The following is a 22,828-nucleotide window of genomic DNA, read 5'->3' on the forward strand; positions in this document are numbered from 1 at the left end:
GGTGGAAATGTATCCCTTCTTGCAATTGGACATTGTTGAAGGAAAAAAATGAAAGATCCAATGATGGGAAACCGAACAACATCCCTAGCAGCATCCAAAAATTCAAGAATAGCTTGAGTCTGTTGTATTTTTGGTGTAAACAGGATTTGGTGGGGGAGGTAGAAAGTTTAGTGGACTTCATAGCTCAATTGTAAAATTTTTTGCCCAGTTTTTAGCTTTGTAATTACCCCATGTGGGCTGTAAATCCCACCTCGTTAGTCTTTTGCTGTTGAGTTTTTTTTATGTGAATATAAAGTTACCTTTATAAAAAAAAGATGTTCTTCATGTGGTGAAGGCATGACTGACCTACTATAAGAACAACAGATTGAATGTCTGGCTAAGTCACAAGTGTGAGAGAAGTAGATAAGTTTTCTTCATCTTTTGGTACTGTGCCACAATGCCAGAACCTCTAGTTTCTCTTTTGTTTCGGACTTGCAATTGACATCAATTGGCATTTTTGCCAGTTTACATCTACTTAGTCCCATCTCTTTAAGTAAGTTACTCACATAATTTTTATGTCAAACTGACGCGCCTCCTTTTGAGCAAGCTATCTCCATGCCAAGAAGACATCACAAGCTCCCAAGTCCTTAATCTCAAACTTAGATATCAATTTTTTATTCAACAACATTTCTTCTTGATCATCTTCGATGAGGATGATGTCATTAACATTCACAATCAAAACAGCTATCTTTCCTTTCGCTAGAGCTTCACAAACAAGGTATGATCTCCTTGCCCTTCAGATTATCCTTGATATTTTACAACTTGAGTGAACTTCTTGAATCAAGTTGTAGATGACTTTCAAAGGTTTCACGGTTATGGCAAGGTATCCTACAATATCGCACCACAGTTTTTTTCTTATCATTTTCTGAGTCACTTCACATTGTAACTAGAGCAGAGTTTCCTATGGTAGGTTTGGGTCATGGTCAGGTCTTGGCATGAATATTCTGCTAGTTTCTTCTCCTCTAATTTCGGAAATGGCTTCTGGTATTTAAAAGGCTTCTTCCCGAGAATCCTGTCCCTTCATCAAAAAATTCAGCCCAGCCACAAAAAAAAAGAGAAACTTTATTAATTTCAAAGAAAATGATAAACTTCATCATATCTTCACTTTTCATGAACCTGATTGTTGAAACCTATGATTTATGGAATATTGTAATGGTAAAACGATCCTTACGAACACTCCATACAAATCCAATCATTGTTCAAATTAAAGCTCTTTTCAAAAGAGTTTTCCAACAAGACAAGATTATTGAGGGTGCTTTTTATGTATCAAAAGAAGAAAGAGAAAGAGGAAGAGGAAGAGGAAGAAATTTTGCAAGTTCAAAAAAACAATCAAAAGAATTAGCACCAACCACCAAAACAAAAATTGAGGAGGAGCAGTTTTTAAATTGCAGTAACTAAAGCAAAGGAGTATTTGAAATTGTTTTTAGTTACTGCAATATTTTTTAGTATAATAAATTGTCTAGGTTAGGATGAATTTAAAATTTGAATTTTTATTAGATTGTTGAAATATTTTAGCTCTTTGAAATTTTATGGGCTCAAATTGTCTATTTAAAGCGCCAGCTTATGCTTAATAAAAAAAAGTGAGAGACATTTTCAATTAATACTTTCAACCCTTTTTGCTGTACCAGCTTTATAAAAAAACCAACAAAGCTAATTTTAACCTTTTTCATAGGTGAAAATAACTTCAGTTTCATATTTCACCTATCTAGGGAAAAAACAGTTTACATACCCTAATTTTGTAGAATATAGAATTGTAACTACTAGATATATTTTGAATGGATTATACTATTGTGCATGTTTTGACCATTTGCCACGTGGAGTCTAGGAAAATGAAGATGTCACTAATCATTTTAGTTGATTGTGCAGCCACTAATTGTGTCTTCGTTATGGGTTAAGACAATGTTCCATTCATTTTCTGTAGCACTGCTAAATATGCCATTTTTTCTATGTATAAATTGCAGATCTGTGATGCTGTAGCAGTTGCAGGACTACTGAATGCTACTCTTGTTATTCCAATTTTTCATTTAAATAGCGTATGGAGAGACTCTAGGTAAAGTCAGAATATAGTTGACTCGTGGAATTATTGTAATATTTCTCTACTATTGCAAATCTTTATCTATTTATGGATGCAATAAATAGGTAAATAATTGAGGTAAAGAAACTTAATTGGAAATAGTCCGAGACAAGGATTAGTTATTCAGGGGATGGAATTGTTAGGAACTTTTGAGACTTTTGCTTAAGTTTCATGGACTCGAGACTTAAAATTAGGTGATAAGAACACTTCTTTAAATAGTGATAATGACACATATTTTTAAAACCCACAAGTTTTTTATTTACACTAACCTCCCACTCTTCTTCCCCCTCCACCCCCTCAGCCCCATCCTCCCCCCCTCCATGTCATCTCCACCTCTTAACAACTAGCTGATGTTTAAATATCTTTCTAAACAACTACCAGCTATTTAAATATCTATCAAAACAACTAGCAAACATTTTTATATCTTCAAAACAACTAGTTGATATTTAAAAAATCCTCGTTATTTTAACTAGCAATCATAGGATGTTTAAAACACCTCTTTAGATAGATATTTAAGCATCTTCTGGTTGATTGAACTAAGCAACTTAGTGTTGTTTAAATAGTTCTCGATTGTTTAAATATCTCTTGGTTGCTTAAACAACTGCCAATTGTTTTTTGACGAAATGTAAAATCCTCCAATGTTTTAAACTTTTTTCGCCAAGTATTCTCCACAATATTGGCAACCAAATCAGAATGAAGAAGAGAGGAAGATGAAAACTCTAGATAAAGAGAAAGAGGAGCACCCAAGGGTATGGCCTAGTGGTCAATGAAGTGGTTGAGAACCCTGAGGTCTCAGGTTCAAAACTCAGTGGGTGATTCGTCTCGTCTGCCCTTGCCTTGGTGGACAGAGTTATCTAGTATCTATTGCTGGTGGAAGGTGACAAGTATCCAATGGAATTAGTTGAGGAGCGCGAAAGCTGACATGGACACCACGATCATAAAAAAAAAAAGGAAGGAAGGAGAAGAGAGAAGAAGGAAAAAAAAAGTAATGGCAAAGAAGAAAAGGAAGAAGAAGGTGAAGAAAGGGAGAAGGAACAAGAAAAGAAGAAAGAAGCAGATGAAGAAAAAGAGAAGGGAAGAATAAAAAATCTGAAATTTGAAAGATGAATATTTTAATACTTGTTCCCAATGTTATAAAAAATTTAATTAAGCCTCAAACTCACTCAATTAACTTTGACTACATCAAAGTCCCTTATCCTTCATTCCACTTTTTTTTTTGATAATCGAGAAATCCGTGTGTGATTCCTTCTTTGGACCAATCACAATCTTCTAAACTCGGTGGATAATGGGCCCGCCCCTCTACCCTTCACTTAAATACCGGGATTCGCTTTGCATGGTTTGGGGCTTGAACCTGTGCCATAGGCCACAAATCCTCCACCTTTTGCCACTCAAGCTAGGCCTTGGGGGCTCCTTCATTCCACTCTTAAAGGTTCCTTTTTAGATTGTTTTCCCTAGTTATTCAAGTATCCTGTCAGTTTGTTCAGTAGTCACTTTCATAGGACTTGTATTCAGCTGAACAGAGTGTATTTTTAAAGTTTATGTGGTTGATCTACAAATTGAGTTAAAGCATGCAGAGCTTCCAAATTCTTATATACGCAAAAGTTGTGATGTCATTCTTCGTGTGGATTGATTTAACATTTCTGATGTCAATGAGCTCTCCTCTTTTCCGAAAATATCGGTTCATCCCTTATGTAGTGTCTATTTGATATTTTCCAGAAGTGCTTATTTATTATCATACTTGCAGCAAGTTCTGTGACATATTTGATGAGGACTTCTTCATCTATGCTCTAAGAAATCATGTGAAGGTGGTCCGAGAACTCCCTAAAGAGCTGCTGCTGAAGTTTGACAATAATATAAGTAGCATTGTTAACTTGAGAGTAAAGGCATGGTCCAGCCCAACCTATTATCTTCTAAAGGTCCTGCCAAAGCTGAAGGAGTTAGGGTAGGTTTCTTTTGCCTATAATCTAATTTCTCTTATCCTTTTTGGTTGCAATAGTTATTTCTCTTTGTGATTCATTTTAGATTTTTTCTCCATTATTGTCTCATTGAATGATAAATCAGGTGTATATTACTTGTCATACATACTTTGGGGACAAATACTACTGCTAAAACAACATCAATGTGTGTAGAGAATCCCATAATAGCAACATTAACATAAAGAAATGTGTTGATTTTTGAATATCTGATTATGATCAATTTTGATCGTAAAGGATTTATCGGATCTAAATGAATCTGATAAAATCTGCTCTGCTAGGCTGTTAATTATTTTAGGGAATTAAATCAGGCTGAAACCATCTCTTGATTGTCTTCTCCCAGAGTTAATGAATTCGGTTCCTAATTAGTTTTTTTCTCTTTTCTCTAAATCTGTAACTCTACAGATAAATAAAATAAAGCATTTTGGTACCTTAATTAGGTGGTATCGAAACAACTTTAGCCCTGTGTTGGTCCTTGTTGTGTCCAAATGCACACACTAGTACTCGTGGTCGTGCAAGTTATATAGGATTATGAGTCCAGATATCGTACCCATAGAGATTTGTTGATTAACTATTTACTAAATTAAGCTAATGCTAATTACTTGTTCAAGCAATAAATTCCAAAGTATCATCTTGAATTAACTAAACTAAAAGCAAAAAGAAAATAACTAATGAACAAATAATCAAATGAAGGGTAGATATTTACGTAATCAATGAGATGAAATCGATTTAGGGTTATGGATTCGCTAGCAATCAAGTTAAGTAGTCATTTGAATTGACTTTGATTTTTTATCGGGTTACTTGTTGCATGTTGGTGTTACTTATTAAGCATCTTGTCGATAAATCTAAGACTATTGACTATCCCTAACGTCTGTATTCCCATGGTCGTTTGTCAGTAGTGAAGTGCATGTATATTTCTTCTATATCAACTAAGCAAGGCTATTCCTATTCATGTAAGCTAATTGATTCCCTCTTCCTATAAGATTCACGACCAAGCTCTACTTTTTCTTATTACGCTCTCAAATTCCCCTCTTCTGTATTCAATTTCGAGCCACAAATTATAGTTGAAAGGTGATCAAACAATCAAATTATTAAGCTCAAGAAAAAGTAAGTAACCACACGAGCCATAGTACGATGATAACTTTCTTTTTTTTTGAAACTGGTAACATTTGTATTTAAAATAGTACTTAGGTAGTACTGAAAAACCATATTTACTAAAATAAAGTATAACCTACCCCAAAGCTGAACCAAATCTAAATGGACCCTAAAACATCTATGAATGACTCAGTTTTATTGGAGTAGATATTTGTACACCAAAACCAGAACAATAAAATACACTTAAACTTGGCTTCCTGCAGGTTATTGTTCCTATTCTCAAAACATCTATCATTTCTCTCCCTACATATAGTCCACCAAATACAAGCAAGGATTATCCTCCATCTTTCTTTGTTTGTAGCCCCAACTCCAGCAACCTCCTAACGGAATAGAGTCTCATCAATCTTGCGAGGCATACTCCAATCTTGCGAGGCATACTCCAGGAGATGCCTCTAAGATTAAGGAAAATTTACCACAACCACTCATGAAAATTGCAATCTAAGAAGAGACGTCTTAGTAGCCTTACCACATAACGAACATCTGTTGCATAAAGAGATTCCTCTCTTAGCCACATTATCCAATGTGAAAATTGCTTCATTGGCTAGTAGCCATGTAAAGAATGCCACTTTGTGTGGCACTTTGATCCTCCATATTTGCTTCCAAGGTCATTTGAAGTTCATACAACAACGATGATGCAACTACCATAATTGTAGAACGAGAAGTTTAGCTCCACATAAACAAGGAGAATTACAACAAATCATCTAAAGAAAAATGTAAAAATGAATTAATATGGAGAAGAAAAGATGAAATCAATTTTCTCCGATCTCCACAGTAGCTCCTAGCTCTTTATAGATAAAAAATTATGTAAAAGTTGTGCTTATGGACTATTTATAGTTATTGGAAAGTCTCAAATGAAATAATCGAGTGCAAAACGAATCGGATAAAATCAGCCCCAAATAGCCTATGCGGGTTGAGGCAAGGCAATTGTCTATGCTACTGTGCTGCTTTCACAAGTTCTCTTTGTTATTTTTTCTTCCTTGCCTCCCATTGTCTTCACAATCGAGGTGGGATTCAATTTTGCTCCAAATCTCTTTATCTTTACACCATTTTATTCCTATACATCAAAAATATAATATTAGGCAGGACTCAATATAAGTATGTACTCAAGCAACGATTAAAGGCACTAAAATGTAAGTTACCTATTCCAAAAAACGATTAAAGGCACTAAAATGTGAGGTAAATAACGGCTAAATATATGTATTTTTTGGCCTCACATCAATCATGACTAAAACAATATTTTCTAGGAAAAGTCACCCATCGGCATCAACAAAAGCCTAATGACGTAAGTTCTGGCACATATAACTATAAACCAAGGCGGTGATTCCTCTCATTGTCTTTTTGGCTCACCTCTCAATGATTGAATAGCAAGAATTATTTAGAAAACAGGTGCAATCATTCGGTTCAATGATTGATACTCGAGGGGAATTTGGGCACCAAACTGGGGAGATGAGAAAGCCTAAACTAGTAGACCTAAGAATGTATGCTTGGAAATCAGGAAACTCGATGGTTTTCGCTTGGCTACTAGACTCCATGAAACCTGCTACATGTTACCATATAGCATGTGAAAAGTGAAATGATAAAGTTTTGTGACAGCAAGGGAATACCATATAGCATGTGAAAAGTGAAATGATAAAGTTTTTTTTTTTTTTTTTGTCAAAAAAGAGTTTTGTGACGGCAAGGGAAATGGTAATCTTGGTGATGAAGCAGAAAACGACATAAGAAAGGTAAGAGATCATGAAGGTTTAAATATGAAAATGAAAAATATTGGGACAATGGAGCCTTTTCATGACTCAATTAATGACAGCGACATGGAACAAAAAAAGGGAGGAGAAACTGGAACTAGAAAAAAAGTGATCAAGGATTCATTAGAACCAAACGCCAACCCTACAATATCACACTGATATTCCAGGCAACTCTCCACGGTCCAACTCTATTTTACCATTTGTTACTTTAGACATTGACCTTTGGTTGCCAAACATAAAGGTGTTAGAAAAGTCACCAAGCATCCCATGTTCAATTTTTTGTCAAATAGGAACTTGTCAAGCAACAAAGACCCCTAGCTATTGGGTTGCTAGAAAACAATGGGCTCAAGTCAGAATCACCCGGCTAGCACCATAGAAAGGTGCATTTGTGTCAAATTATTTTGGATAATCTCTTCATGTGTTGGAAAATGGCTAAGATGCGCTTGCCGAAGAGATGTTGTGGACCATGCGTGTGGGAATGTGTTGAAGCACAATGATCTCTAGATCTACATTTAAGATCTTGTGAAGTTCTGATTAAGTTTAGATGATTTACAAACTATGCACAAGTGACATTTATATGCTGAAGAAATGAAGATAGAAGTATTAAGAACTAGGTCCTCGGAGATCTCCTCATAGAAGTGAATATACAACCAACACTGCTAAGGGAACCTCATTCTTTGAGTAGAGAAGGAGATTGCCAAAGAAAGAAGATTAAGATTATAAATGTGTGTACCATAATTTTGAAGGATGGTAATACTGGAGAATTTAGTTCAGCAAGGAACTTGAAACCTATACATGGGAAGTTACCATAAACTTGCGCATGAAATTAGTTTCAAACAAGTTGACAAAGAAGCCCATGTGCGTTAGTTTCGACTGGAAAAAAATGCACGGTGATTACTTTTATCTGATTTGTGTCGGTGCATCATTTTTTTTTGATGACAAGGGAAACCCGCAGCCGCTACCCTTTGGGTGCGCACAGGGCAAAACCTCCGCTCCTATGCAATAGCTCGCAAACCACATAGGAGAGGTAACCCGCACTAGGCAAGCCCGATGCGACGAACTCGACCCAGAAGGCAAACCCTTTGTGTCGGTGCATCATTCCGGTGACTACTTTCTCAAATCTAATTTGTGTAGCACCATGCCATCCTTTCGGTAACGACTTTGTCATATCTAATTTGTGTAGCACTATGTCATCCTTCTGGTGACTACTTTCTCATATCTTATTTATGTGGCACCGTGCCTCTTCTTGAACTACTTTCTCATATCTAAGTTATGTAGCACTGTGTTCCAGTGACTCCTTATTTCTAATTGGGAAAAGGGTCTGAAAAATACTCCTACTTTGGTCGAAATTGCTGTTACGATACCAAACTTTATGGATGACCTTTTACCACCTGCACTATTTAATAGTGTATTTTAAAGGTATTTATGTGCCCACGTGGACACATTACTATTCAAAATGATGCAATATTTATGATGTTCACGTAGACACATATATACCTTTAAAATACACTATTAAATAGTATATGGGGGTAAAAGGTCCTTTCCAAAGTTTGGTATCATAACAATAATTTCGGCCAAAGTTGGAGTATTTTTCAGACCCTTTTCCCTATCTAATTTGCATAGTTCCTTGTGTCTTACCAGTGACAGTGATACTCTCTTTCCCGTGACTAATATACCCTATGTCCACCTTGTTCTATCTATGGTTGTTGTTTTCCATTGGTCTTTTAATCTATTGGACATTAAGAATGTTTTTCTCCATGATGATCTCGAGGAAGAAGTCTATAGAGAGCAACTACCTGGTTTTCTTGCTGGGGCGGGGGAGTCTAGTAACCTTGTATGTTAATTGTGCAAGTAATTTATGGTATGATGTAGTCTTCTCAAGCTTGGTTTGGGAAGTCAATACAGTAATGCAGGAGTTTGGCATGACTCGTAGTGGAGCTGATCACTCCGTGTTACATTGTATCCCGTATTTCATGGGAAGATTAAGCACATTGAGATTGATTGTCAATTTTGTGAAGCTGAGTGATCAACTTGCAAATATCTTCATCAAGCCCTCACCGGTCCTAGTATTAATTACATCTATAACAAGCTAGGTACATATGACTTGTATGCACCAGCTTGAGGGGAGTGTTAGAATATGAATAGGAACAAGAATAATATATACAATCCTACTTAGAATAGGAACAAGAATAGAAGTAGGTATGGTATAGAGAATCCTACTTGGAAAAGGATTATAATGTAGTGCCTAATTGGGAAATTAGTCTAATGTAATGTCTATAAATAGGGTTTCAATTAAATAATGTAGAGACAAAATCCAATAATATTTTTCTTCTATTTTTCTCACAAGAGTGATAAAGAAACCCCTTCTTGATCTTTTTGGATTCGTTTCTTGAAAACTCTATGGTCAAGGGTTAAGATTTCTATTAGTGATTCATGAATAGACGAAGGAATTTGAGTTGGAAAGCTTGAAATCAATGGAAAAGGACTTACTTTGATGTATGAGGATGAGAGGAGGAGATAAAACTACTTCTAGGGCTTGAAAGAACGGCTAAAGCTGAGAAAAATCGGACTAAAATCGACTTAAATGATTTTCCGTTGTCCAACTGGCGTTTCCACCAGTGAAATGCCTATCCAGAACTGTTCAACGCAAGTGAAACACATACATAAAACAGAGTACCTTTCAATTTTTCCTCAACTGGCGTTGGACCGGCGTTTTGCTGGTCCCGAATTGTTGAACACCGGCGAAATGCATGTCCAAAACCGAATGTCTATCAAAACTAAAATGATCATAACTTTTGAAAATGAAGGGTTGGCAGTGTTAGAAAGAAGAGTCAAAAGACCTTTAATTTGATAGGTAATGAGACACATAACTCTTCATATTCTAAGAGATATGCTCGTTTGAAGTTCATCCTTGTTTGATCTCATGCAAAAATTCAATCGGAGAAGCTTTGAACTTGACTTGGTGTTAGATGCCCCTTATGATAACTGAACCACATCCGATACACTTCCCACACGTAGGAATGAACCTTAATGCACATGTACAAGTAGGATATCACCAGTTCTAATTTTATGCCCTCACGACTAATGGTTCGGATCCTTAGCATAGAATTAGCGAGGTGTTACAGGTTCAGTCATCAGAATCTCTACCTCATTAATTTAATCTACTGATCTGTTATTTCAGAACTTTGCCTCAGGATATTATGAGTTCTAAAAACTTTACCTGAAAAAATCATTAGCTCTTGAAATATGGTTTTTGCGAGTCTTTCCATTTGCAGATTAAGTTTTTTTTGCTCTACCGTGAACGCAACCAATTTTGGCAGCTCTACCTTTGCTGGATAAATAAATTTCTTTTCATAATTTCACGGAAAGAAACTCTTGCTTTTGTTGCTAACAACTCTTCATTTGTTATGAGGAATATAGGTCAAAAAAGAGTTATCCGCGAAAAGAAATATTTGTGTATCAGGAATTTTGCCAGTTACGTATTTTTCATCTTGAGGGTAATTAAATTCTTGCTACATTGAAAAGTAGGCCACATCAGCTTGCTTTTGCAAGTGACATGTTCCATTTTGCTCTAGAATCTACCGTCTCACTAATGAAACAACAATCTCCGAAATTCTAGATTCATATAATATGCATTTTATATGGTCTCATAAGTTGATGAAGGTATCATATGCTCATAAACTTCGGGTTTTACCCCTTGCCTCTCTTGCACCATCAATGTGCTAATGTTTCATCTTCTTTTAACCTATTTTTCCTTGAATCTTTTATACATGCCACATTTACTTGTGCCTAAGATGAATGTGCAGGGCTGTGCGCATTGCACCGTTTTCTAACAGATTGGCCCATTCAGTTCCTCCAAATATCCAAGGATTGCGATGTTTGTGCAATTTTGAAGCACTTAGGTTTTCCGAACCCATACGCATGCTTGCAGCAAAGATGGTTGATCGAATGGTAAAAAAGAGCTCTAAAACTAGTGGAAGATATGTTTCGGTGCACATCCGCTTTGAAGAGGTATTACCCTTTTCATCTTAAACCATGCTACAATTGTTTGTTCTCTTTAAGGGCTACGCTGATCATCCAAGATTCTTTTCCTTTTGAAAGTTGAGTTTGCAACTTAAAATTGTTTTTCCTCTTATAATAGGACATGGTTGCATTTTCATGCTGTACTTATGATGGCGGGGAAGAAGAAAAACATGAGATGGATATTGCCCGTGAAAGAAGTTGGAGAGGAAAATTCAGACGAAGAGGAAGAGTTATAAGGCCAGGTGCAAACCGAGTCGATGGCAAGTGCCCGCTAACTCCACTTGAGGTATGAAGGATTTGATTAATGGCCCAGATATTTTGCTTGTGCTCTCTCTACTTTTTTCCTTTCTGTTGCCCTCCCATTTCAGCTTGTAACAATTTTTAAGATTTTGACAAGTAATGTGATGTACTTCTGAATTATTGAAAATAACAAGAGTTGAAATGCTTTTGGACATGGGTCACAATAAGTCCCTAAACACCTTTCCCCGTCACTCTCTCTCTTCAAATCTCGTCACTGATGGAAACTATTTTCCGACCTGACCCACCCACTTCTCTCTCCTCAAAACCCTACCGAACTTCAACCTCCCAAGCCCTCTTCTAGAGTTTCTCTCTCCTTGAAACCCTTATGCTATTCTCTTTCTTGCCCCTTGCGACCTCTATCATCAGCAAAACACACCCCTTTGACCATTTTCCTCCCGGATTACAAACCAGCCAGTCACAACTGACAAAACCCAAGTTTGAGTTTTTCACAGTACTTCCGCCACGAGATTCCGGTTGGTTGGTACGTGGTGGTAGTCATCTCTCTTCCTTTGTTTGTTTCCTGCTCTCTGGCAGTTTTATTGGACATGGGGGAAAATAGAATATATTTTAACGCGGGCTTCAAGTCTTTTGATATCATGAGACTGAATTTCTGATAGATGTTCTCTATTTGAATGGGTGGAGAGAAGTAGAAATATGATGAGGTGAGTATCTTTGAGCAAAAAGATCATGGAATGGATTTGCTACACTTTTCAGGAGGGTTCGAAGGATCAGAAAAATCTGGTCTGGAGATGGAAGACAAAAGATGCTTGTACAAATGACTTTAGTACAAGAAAGTGCAATGCTCATGGCAGATAAATGAGCATCTTGGCATTAAATGGTGAAGGGGGATCTACTTTAATCATCCCTGAAGCTGCATTGAATGCAGGTTGGTTGAACATTGCTTTTAAGATAGAGAGGTTCATTAACTCTTCCTCCCATCTGGACAAAACAGAACCCCCAAGATTAACTGAAGCAAGCTACCCTTATGCAAAAGCTGTCCAAGATAGTAACTGGCAAACCAAAAAACTTTGAGAGAGTGAGCATCAAAAATATCCATCAGAGAGAACAAATTGTCACAGACTGACCGGTGCTATCACAAAATTCTCATCCTGCATTGAAGAAATGGAGATGGTTGATCCTCCTTTATGTGGAGGCTCTTTCACCTGGAGAAAGGGACAGGATCATATTTGTGCTTCTAGAGTTGACAGATTTCTATATTGTGCAGAGTGGGGAGAGAACTTTACTCAAATAATTCAGAGCAGTCCTCCCAAAATTGCTTCAGATCATAATCCTATTATGTTGTCTTGTGGTGATGAAGGGTGGAGAAAGTCTTATTTTAAATTTGAAACATGGTGGTTAGAGGTGGAGGGTTTCAAAGAGAAGGTGAAAGATTGGTGGGAGTCATTTAGTGTGACTGGCAGACCAGGTAATATTTCGGCTGAAAAGTTAAAAATATTGAAAATGAAGCTTAAGGAGTAGGGCAAAAATAATAAGCGGAACTGGAAACAAAGGAAGGAAGATATTCTCAATCATATTTCTAGTTGGGAAACAGTTCAGGAACAAAGGCCCCATACAGATGATGAACTGCTGCAAAAGACACATCTGCGCATGGAATTTGAAGATGTTGCAAGGAAGGGAGAATCATCTTGGAAACAAAGATCAAGAATCCAATGGCTAAAACAAGGCGACGAGAACACACGATTTTTTTACAGAATTGCAACTTCTCATAAAAGATTCAACTATATAGACCAATTGGAAGTGGCTATCCAATTGTGTTCTTCCAGACTTTTTGGGTTCTGTTGAAGGAAGACATATTTTGAACATTGGTAAAGTTGTATTCTTCAGCATGTCCTTAATGCTGGCCACCTTCAAAATTTACAGCCCTAAGCAAAATTACAAGCTCCCTATTAATTCTATAATTTGATCTACATCTTCTATGCAGAGTTGTTTACACCAAAAAAGTAAAGATACCAAACAATTCCATTTTACTTTGTGAATGGAATTAGATCTATCTTCAAAACATCTCCCATTTCTTTCCTTCCACACTGACCACCATATGCATGATGGTATTAGCTTCCACCACTTCTTTTGAGTCTTGCTATCACCCTTCTGATCCAACATTTAAAAAGATCAGAGGTGTGTTCTGGCATAGTCTAGCTAAAGCATGTGATGTTGAGAAACACCTCCCAGATCTGTGCAGTGAATTTGCAATGTAAAAATAGGTGATTGTTTGTTTCCCCAGTCAAATTGCATAGGAAACACCTAGGAACTAGTTGCTTTCCTTTCTTCTGCAGCACTTCTTGAGTTAAGTATTTGATGACTAACCAAGTGAAGCATTTCACTTTGGTGGGGACCAATCCTCTCCAAATACTCTTCCAGTGATGATGGTAGCCTCTAACCCCAGCTTGTATGCCTTTCTTGTAAGCACTGTTTACTGTGAATTTGCCATCCTTGTTGTGCTTCCAAATAACTCTATATGGTGCATTTGTTACTAGATTGGTTCCCCCCAATTTTCCCAGGAAAGAAGCCACTCTATCTACTTCCCTGTCATTCAATAGCCTTCTGAAAGATAGGTCCCAGCCTTGAGTTGTCCAGCATTTACATACTCTGGCTTCAGGATTGTTGCAGATTGAGAAAAGATCTGGGAATGACTCACTTAGAGGAATTCGATCAATCCATCCATCTCTCCAAAACTTGATCTTGTTGCCATTTCCAACTTTGAGAAACACATTTTCTTCCATAGAGTTCCATAAAGCTCTGATTGACCTCCATACTCCTCATCCATAGGGTTCTGACACCATCTCTGTACACCATGGTTCAATTCCCATACTTTGCCACTATCACCTCCTTCCATAGGGTTCCTTCCTCACTAGTATATCTCCACAACCACTTCATCAAAAGGCTCTTGTTTTGGATTCTCAAATTTCTAATACGCAGTCCCCCTCTTTCTTTGTTTAACATCACAGTGTTCCATTTCACTAAATAGTAACCCTTGCCCTCTCCCTCTTTGCCTTTTTTCCAGAGTAAGTTTCTTCTCAGTCTGTCCAGCTTTTTGATAACTATTGGAGGAATTGGAAATAACGACATTACATAAGTAGGCAGTGAATCTAAAACAGAGTTTATCAAGATCACTCTACCCCCCAAGGATAGATATTGTGCCTTCCATCTTGATAATTTTTTTTCTGTTTTTTCCAGAATTCCATCCCATATCCCCAAAGCTTTATGTTTGCTCCCTAGTGGCATTCCCAAGTAGGTTGTCGGCAATTTCTCTACTTTACACCCTAGAATGCTTGCCAATCCTTGAATCTGAGGCACCTCCTTGACTGCAATCAAGCTGCTTTTCCCCCAATTAACCCTTAGCCCTGATATTGCTTCAAATAAGATAAGAATCAATCTGATGTAGTTCAGCTGTTCGGCTTCTGGCTCACAAAGGATGATAGTATCATCTGCGTATAGCAAATGGCTGATCTCCTTTCCATTCCCTATTTTGTCTCCTATTTGGAAACCCTTGATCCACCTGTTCTGTGTAGCTATTCTCATCATACTGTCAAAACCTTCCATTGCTAGAATAAAGAGAAAAGGTGACAGTGGATCACCTTGTCGCAGCCCCCTTTCTGATGCAAAGAAGCCAACAGGTTCACCATTTACTAGTATTGAGAACTTGACTGTTTTAATGCACACTTCTATCCATTTTAGCCACTTATTGCCAAAGCCCATTTGTCTCAAAACATTCAATAAAAATGCCTAATTTACATGGTCATATGCTTTTTGGATGTCTGACTTGCATAATAAACCCGCAACTCCACCTTTCATCCTTGAATCTATGGACTCGCTGGCTATCAATGCAACATCCATGGTCTTTCTCCCTTTTATGAAAGCCATCTGATTTTTATTGACCAATTTGCTCACCACCCTCTTAAGTCTTTCTGCCAGTAATTTAGCTATGATTTTGTAGACCCCGCCTATCAGACTGATTGGCCTATAATCTTTTAATTCTGAAGCTCCAGCCTTTTTAGGGATTAGAGCAATGAATGTTGCATTGAAACTTCTCTCAAAATTCTGATTGGAGTGGAAATGTGATAGAGTGTTAATTATGTCCTTCAAAACCTCCCAAAAAGTCTCGAAGAAAATCATTGGAAAGCCATCCGGTCTAGGAGCCTTCTCCTTAGCACACATCCTAATACTTTCTAGGATTTCTTCTTCCTCAAAAGGTCTTTGCAACCATAATTGTTCCTCTCCAGTTATCATATTAACATCTTGAATGTTCAGATCGGGCCTCCAGTGTTCAGCTTCCTTGTATAAATTTATGTAGAAATTTTGGACAGCCTCCTTGATCATAGCTGGATCTTTCACAATGTTACCTTCTATATCAAGTTGTTCCATAGTATTGAACCTCTTATGAGAGGTGGCGATTCTGTGGAAAAACTTTGTATTCTTGTCTCCATGTTTCAATCATTGTACCCTGGATCTTTGTTTCCATGCTATCTCCTCTTTCTTGGCTATCTCTTCAAACTCCATGGCCAGATTTGCCTTATGTAAAATTTCATCATCAGTAAACATTCTATGTTCCTGTATTATCTCCCAATTTGCTATCTGACTTAAAATGTCTTCTTTTCTCTGCTTCCAGTTACCTTTGTTTTCTTTGCTCCATTCTTTCATCTTTACCTTTAACAATTTCATTTTCTCAGCTAATAAATATCCTGCTCTCCCCTCAATGTTGAAAGAATCCCACCATTCCTTTACCTTGTCTTTGAATCCCTCTACCTCCAACCACCAAGATTCAAATTTAAAATAAGATTTTTTCCATTCCCAACCACCACATGTTAGCATAATAGGATTATGATCAGATGTTATTTTTGGTAGGACATTTTGTTTGATGTGAATGAAGCTTTCCCCCCATAGTGCACAATGAAGAAATCTATCAATTCTTGAAGCACTCATATGATTGTCCCCTCTTCTCCAAGTATTAGATCCTCCAAATAAAGGAGGATCAATCAACTCCAGCTCCTCAATACAAGAGGAAAAATCTGTCATAGCACCACTAATTCTGCGGCAGTTTGTTCTCTCTGATGGGTATCTAGTAACATTAAAATCTCCGCAAACTATCCATGGTCCTACAAACCTTCCTCTGATGGCTGTCAATTCCTCCCACAACACCTTTCTGATCTCTCTACTACAATCAGCATATACTGCAGTTATGTGCCAACTGAAGGCTTCACTTACCCCTGTGAATTTCCCATTTAAGCTTTGCCTGCCAATCTCCACTAGTTCCCCCTTCCATACCCTTTTATCCCACAAAATTGCAATCCCCCCACTGCTCCCCATTGCCTCCTTATGAACTTCTCCCATCCATCTATTTTCCCATATGTTCGGTATTAATCCATCAATATTACCCTCCAGCTTTGTCTCAACTAATACATAAATATCTGCCTCCCACTGATGTATTAGTTTCCTAACAGTGTCCCTTTTATCACTCCCATTCAGCCCCCTCACATTCCATGAGATTATTTTCACTCCCGTTGATTGGTTAGAGCTAAAACCCTCCCACTAGATCTTGGTTCCCCGTCTTTGAAATTCATATCAAAGAACAAATTTCTCACCTCTTTTGGGACATCATTGTTAGATTTTATTGTCTTCATCTTCTCCCCTTTTCCAGTCTCCTTTTCCCTCCTTTGGTCTAGCTTAGCTAACATGGTATACGCTTCCTTTTTGCATCCTTTAAAAACGACACCAAATTGTTGACCTAATTTTATCATGTTCGCTTGGACCCATTCCGTGGCATTTGCAGCTAGGTCTTCCTCATGTGTGCTATTGTCAACCTGTAAAGGTTCTGGCTCTGTGTACATAACCAAGAGAGAATTTGAAAAATCCATCTCTCCTTCTCCATTAATTTTAGTTGGATTGTTCTGCCTTATTGATCCCCCTTTCTCCTGAATTCTTGCATGTGATTGTAATTGATTGTCCTGCTCTTTCTCCCTTTTTTCCATTCTTGTTACTCCTGTCACATCCAGTTCTCCCTCACCTTCGAATTCGACGAAGTTAGAACAACGGCATGTTTCTGAATTTGACATACTAATGAGCTCAACAAAAGGCTCTGTGAAGAGCTTTTGTTTTTGTTCTGTGCCCAATTCTTTTGGATCTATTTTATCCTTCTGTTTATTTGATTTAAAAGGAATGGACTTTCCACCATCTGGCCCGCCACTTAAATAAACTGAAGGGGTCTTTTCTCTTTCTTCCCATACTCCTTTTTCCAGCTGTCCTCTACTGCTACTGGGACCCCCAACACACTTCAATCTCTCTCTTGAAAAGGTCCCAACTGTGGACACATGCCTTGTGTCAGCAAAGGACACCCCTTTTTTGTATACATCGATATCTGAAATGTATCTCTCTGTATCCTCTCTTCCTTTTTGGTGAATATCCTCTGTAGCTCTAGATATACTAGGATTTGACCTCTCTCCTTGGCTACTGGTTTCAACAGTCATCTTCTCCAGTATTTTTTTTCGGTAGGTTGCTGGTTCTTCACACCATACCGGCATTGAGAAAACTAGGTTTTCGTCCTTTTTTTTTTGAAACTGGTAAATGTGTATTCCTTGGAATTAAGGACATGCTGGACACCATCAAAAAGTGTTAGATAAAAAAAAAAGGCAAAAGGGTCTGGTGAACCCTTGTACTTGTATGAGTTTGTATTATGAATCCTTCTACTTACTCCTTTGTCAATTGAACCCCTGAACTCATCGAAACACAACATTTTAAACACGTTTTTTACTACTCAATTGTGTGTGTATTACAAACGCCTGACACATAATTTTAAAAATAATTATAAAATGACACGTGTATATATAGTCACTCCATATTATTTTTCCTTTTATTATATTTAATTATTGTAGCTATGAGTCTCTTTCCAATTTTATTTCTCTTTGCCATAGCAGTCTTCGTCCCTTTTTATCATCTTCCTTACCCTTTTCCTTTTTCCAACTTCTTCTACTCTTTCCATTGAAGTAAAAAAGTTGGCATGATTTTTGATTGTTCACAGTATCATCGGAGTTTGGAGTTGATTTTGGGCTCTGTTGGATTTGGGTTTTGGTGGTGACCGGTGGTGCTAAGGAAGAGTGGAGGTCTGTTGGGTGGTCTGATTGTTTCTAGTTGTTCACAATCTCGCCCAAGCTCAGGGCTGGCGGCGTTGTAAAGGTCGAGGCTTATTGGCAGAGTTGGTTTGGGGTTTTTTTGTTGTTGGTTGTTCTCGCTTATAGTTGCCAGTTGAAGCTTGGTGAGAACGAAGGAGGTTTGTTCGGAGAAGGTGAGAACAAAGGCGGTTTGGTCGGAGAAGTTGAGGAGGACGAGAAGAAGGAAGTAAGTTTGGGTTTGGTTTGAGGGGTCAATGTTGAAAATTATTTGAGTTTTTGTTTGATTTTCAACTTATCTGGGTAGTTTTTTCAATTTATTTTCGAATTCATTTGTTGTTTAATCTGTAATTGATCGAAAAAGAGGCCAAGAAAACCTCAAACTTTATTCAACAATGGTGTTGGATGCAAATAGGAAGATGATAAAGCTCTAATGTTACTGTTAGACCCTTTTTCAAGTGTCTCACGCTCCTAATAGGTGTGTGTCACACGCTCTTTGGTATTAGCTGCCACATAGGATGCGAAGTAAAAAAATAGTGTTTAAAATATTGTGTTTTGATGAGTTTGGGGGTTCAGATGACAAATGAGCAAGTAGAAGGGTTCACAATACAAACACAAACAAGTATAAGGGTCCATCAGACCCTTTTGCCAAAAAAAAACTAGAAAAGAAGATACTCACAATGATCTTAATAAATCTACAAACTGATCTATATCCTCTAAACCTACTTCTTTACACCAAAAGTAGAAAGATATTATACAATTCCATTTAACTTTCTGGATGGAATTGGATCTATCTTCATAACACCTCCCATTTCTCTCTCTCCAAACTATCCACCAGATGCATTGTGGGATGATCCTCCACCACTTCTTTTGACTTTTGCTGCCTCCTCTTTTCATCCAGCAACTAAGCAGATCTGCAGTATGCTCCGGCTTAGTCCAACTTGTCTTTGTTATGTTGAGAAATAGACCAAAGTTGTGTTGTAAAAGTGCAGTGTAAAAATAGACGACTGTTTGTTTCATTTGTCTCATTGCATAAGAAGCACCTGGAAACTATGATGGTCCCTTTTTTTCTTCAAAACTTCTTGTGTCATGCATGCTCTTTTCACCTTTGGTCTCAAAACGTTTTTTTATGAAATCGGCGAGCTTTGTGGAGGTTGGATAGCCATGGAGGAAGAGACGGAGCTCAAGAACCATCGCAAATGGGCTAGAATTTTGGTCGTCGGTGATGGTCAGAATGTTCCCAATGAGGTTGTCGTCGAAAGAGAAGGAGTTCTATACTTCATACCGGTGTGGGTAGAGAGAAAACCTAGGTTTGAGATAGCATCGACGGCAACCAGAAAAGTCACCCGAGTTCCTATAGAGACCATGTTTCCAGCATCTCCTAACCACCACTGGACAGAATCGAACTCTGCTGACAAAGAAGTACCAGAGATCCCTAGTATTCGGGATTTGGTTGGAGAGAGTATGTGTACTTGTAATACAACTGTGACTTATACGGTGGAGAAGTCACGTGACTAGCAAGCTCAGGAGTAAAAGTCCTTTTTCTCAAGATTGCTGTATTTGGGGACCCAGTCAGAAGCCAAAAAATAGAGTAATTGGGCCTGAATCCTGATTTAGTAGGCCTTTTTATTTTTTAATATTATACAAGGGGAGCACAAAGAAGGTTTTAAAGCTGATTCCATACTCGAAGAACCAGACCTTTTCTCCTCTTATAAACAGAACTTGATGCATTCAAGGGCACAAATCTCTTTGGAGACAGTTGTTCTTGACGTAGCTGGGGGAAACAAAGACATCTCAACAATGAGTGAAAAGTCGGTACTAGAAGATGGGTCAGTATCTCAAAATACAAGGTGAGAGAATATTTATTTATGCTATAGAAAGGGGTGAGTCCCAAAAGGACAATTACTCATTTCAGATACTGGTAATTGGGAGGTGGAGGTGGTAGAACCTTCTGCAAATTCAGGACCATCGTTGAATACTGGGTGGAGAAATGGATGCTACAATTTTGTTGAATCAAAACATGCTCAAACTTACCAGACTGTTTGGAGCAGATTTTCAGGGGCATGAGGAGGAGGCTTTGGAGCTTCTGTTATAGATAGACAATTGTAGACAAGCCGGTACAACGGAAGCTGATTTTGACTGCAAAAAAACGAGATTTAAAAGGGCACATAAATTGAAAGGTCTAGTTAACTTAGATGTAAAATTCAAAACCAGTGGCAAGACAACCAGGGGCAGGAGTATAGTTTCAGTAGATCCATGAAGTTCAACCTCATTTCATGGAATGTCAGGTTTCTGAATGGGAGGGAGAAAAGAAGAGTAGTTAAGAGTTTAATTTGGGACTGGAAAGCAGACATTATCTGTTTCCAAGAGACAAAATTAGAGGGGGAAATAAAGGAGTGGATCAATCAAATTTGGGGACAGAGATGGGTAAGATATGCATGCTTGGAAGCTAGTGGAACTAGAGGGGGTATCAGTACTATGGGACAACAGATGCTGGAAAGGGGAAATCCTGCAGATTGGTGCCTACACTCGACTTGCAAATTTGAGGTACAATTACAGGATTTCTCGTCATATCACAGGGGTCGATCCTCCCAACTATGGCATAGAAAGAAGATTTATTTTGGAAGAAACCAGTGCAGTTAGTGGCATTTTGGAAAGACCATGGGTCGTTTGTGCTGACTTCAATATCACTAGATATGCATTAGAGAGAAAGAATTGTTCCAGAAGAACTAGAGAAGTGATTGAATTTTCTGATTTCATTTAAGATATGAACCTAATTGATCTCCAATTGAAAGATGGACCTTACACTGGGTTCAAAGGGGACAACCAGCTGATTGCTTCAAGAGTTGACATAATTCTAATATCTGAAGAATGGGACGAGAGATTTAGCAACATTAATCAAGCAGTACAACAGAGGTTATTCTCAGATCACTCTCCACTATGGTTCTTAGGAGCAAATCAAATCTTTCTTCAAGTTTGAAAATTGATGGTTGGGTACTGATGGCTTTATAGACAGATTCAGGAATTGTTTTGCAATCTTTCTCAGTTTCTCTTTCACAGGAAACCTGGTTTCATCTTGGCTTGTAAAATGAAGGCACTCAAAGCAAAACTCAACGAATAGAGTAGAAGTTTGCAAGGAAATTTTACTCTCAAAGAAAGAACATCCTCAGCCAGTTAGCAGATCTGGACACAATGCTTGCTGTGACGACTTTGACTGAGGATGAAAGCTTCATTATTAATGGATTATGAGGAAGTCATCAAAAATGAAGAGAGTTCATGGCAACAAAAGTCTAGATCTCTTTGACTTAAAGAGGGTGATAGGATCACCAAGTTCTTTCACAAAATGGCCAATGCCCATAAAAGATACAATAACATAGATCAACTCATGTACAAGGAGTAACCACTGAGGACCCAACAAGGATCAAGGGGAAGATCACTGACTTCTACTAGAAGTTATACACAAAAACAGAGATGTGGAGGTGTGCTAGCAATTTTGAAAATTGTTTGGTGATTTTAGAAGAAGAAAGGGAGAAACTACAGGGGAACTTTGAAGAACTTGAGGTTGTGAACTGTCTAAAGATGTGTTCAGCAGATAAGGCTCCAAGAGAAGATGGCTACACTATGGGGTTGTTTATCAAATGTTGGGAGATAGTGAAATTCGATATCACGGAAGCTTTCCATAATTTTCATAGTTAGGAAATTTTTGAGAAAAGCTTTAATGCTACTTTGATAGCACTAATACTAAAGAAGAAATGAGCCAAAGAACGGAGTGACTTCAGGCCTATTAGCATGATAGGCAGTTGATAAGAATTGGGTTACTTGAATAAATCAGAAAATAATGCGGAAGCAAAAATACGAAGATTAAAGACAAGAATTGAAAGAATTGTGAAATTTGAGAATAAAATCTCCAATTCAAGATAAAGTGCTAAGAACCCTTTAGTAGATTAAAACTAATTATAATACTAATAGAGCCAATTCAAAAACTTAGATCAAAAGTGATCTAGACCCCTATTTCAAAAAAATTAGAGACAACTTTTAGTATAAGAGTAATTACCTTCTTTAATTTACTTTAGTAGAAACCAAATATATCAAGTTAAAGAATTAATCTTACCTCTTAAAGAATCATTCGTATAAGATTCTAAAATAAATCCATAGTCACCACACAAAAAGGTGTAAAGAAGACAAACCTCAACTAATATTAATCATGTCTTTTGAACAATAACCACAATCAATTAAAAAATATTAATCATGTCTTTTGAAAATAACAAAATTCACCCCTATAATATAAGGAAAACCTATCCCAAATAGCATGAGATTCAAATCCTACTTTTATGGTAATAATAAATAGGAAAAACTTAACTAGGAAACTTTAAACTCAGAAAATTCTTCACTAGGAAAACA

The 22,828-nt window shown here is 37.5% G+C and overlaps 1 protein-coding gene across 4 annotated transcripts in view; it reads left to right on the plus strand.

Annotated features, from left to right (window-relative positions):
* The window catches only part of LOC125833261 (O-fucosyltransferase 9), a 43,049-nt gene that overhangs the window by 14,803 nt on the left and 5,418 nt on the right, over positions 1 to 22,828 (plus strand). For all 4 annotated transcript variants that reach the window (XR_007443296.1, XR_007443298.1, XR_007443297.1 and 1 more), the window contains exons 4-7: positions 2,001 to 2,089; positions 3,858 to 4,055; positions 10,790 to 10,994; positions 11,125 to 11,292. Coding sequence is in view for 1 of the 4 variants with exons in the window: in XM_049512408.1 (XP_049368365.1) it covers positions 2,001 to 2,089; positions 3,858 to 4,055; positions 10,790 to 10,994; positions 11,125 to 11,292 (660 nt within the window). In the remaining 3 variants the exon portion in view is untranslated. The remainder of the gene's footprint in view (positions 1 to 2,000; positions 2,090 to 3,857; positions 4,056 to 10,789; positions 10,995 to 11,124; positions 11,293 to 22,828) is intronic.

The sequence above is a fragment of the Solanum verrucosum genome, unplaced genomic scaffold (genome assembly GCF_900185275.1).
Source record: "Solanum verrucosum unplaced genomic scaffold, falcon-dt-bn FXZP01000097.1, whole genome shotgun sequence".
NCBI classification, from domain to species: domain Eukaryota; kingdom Viridiplantae; phylum Streptophyta; class Magnoliopsida; order Solanales; family Solanaceae; genus Solanum; species Solanum verrucosum.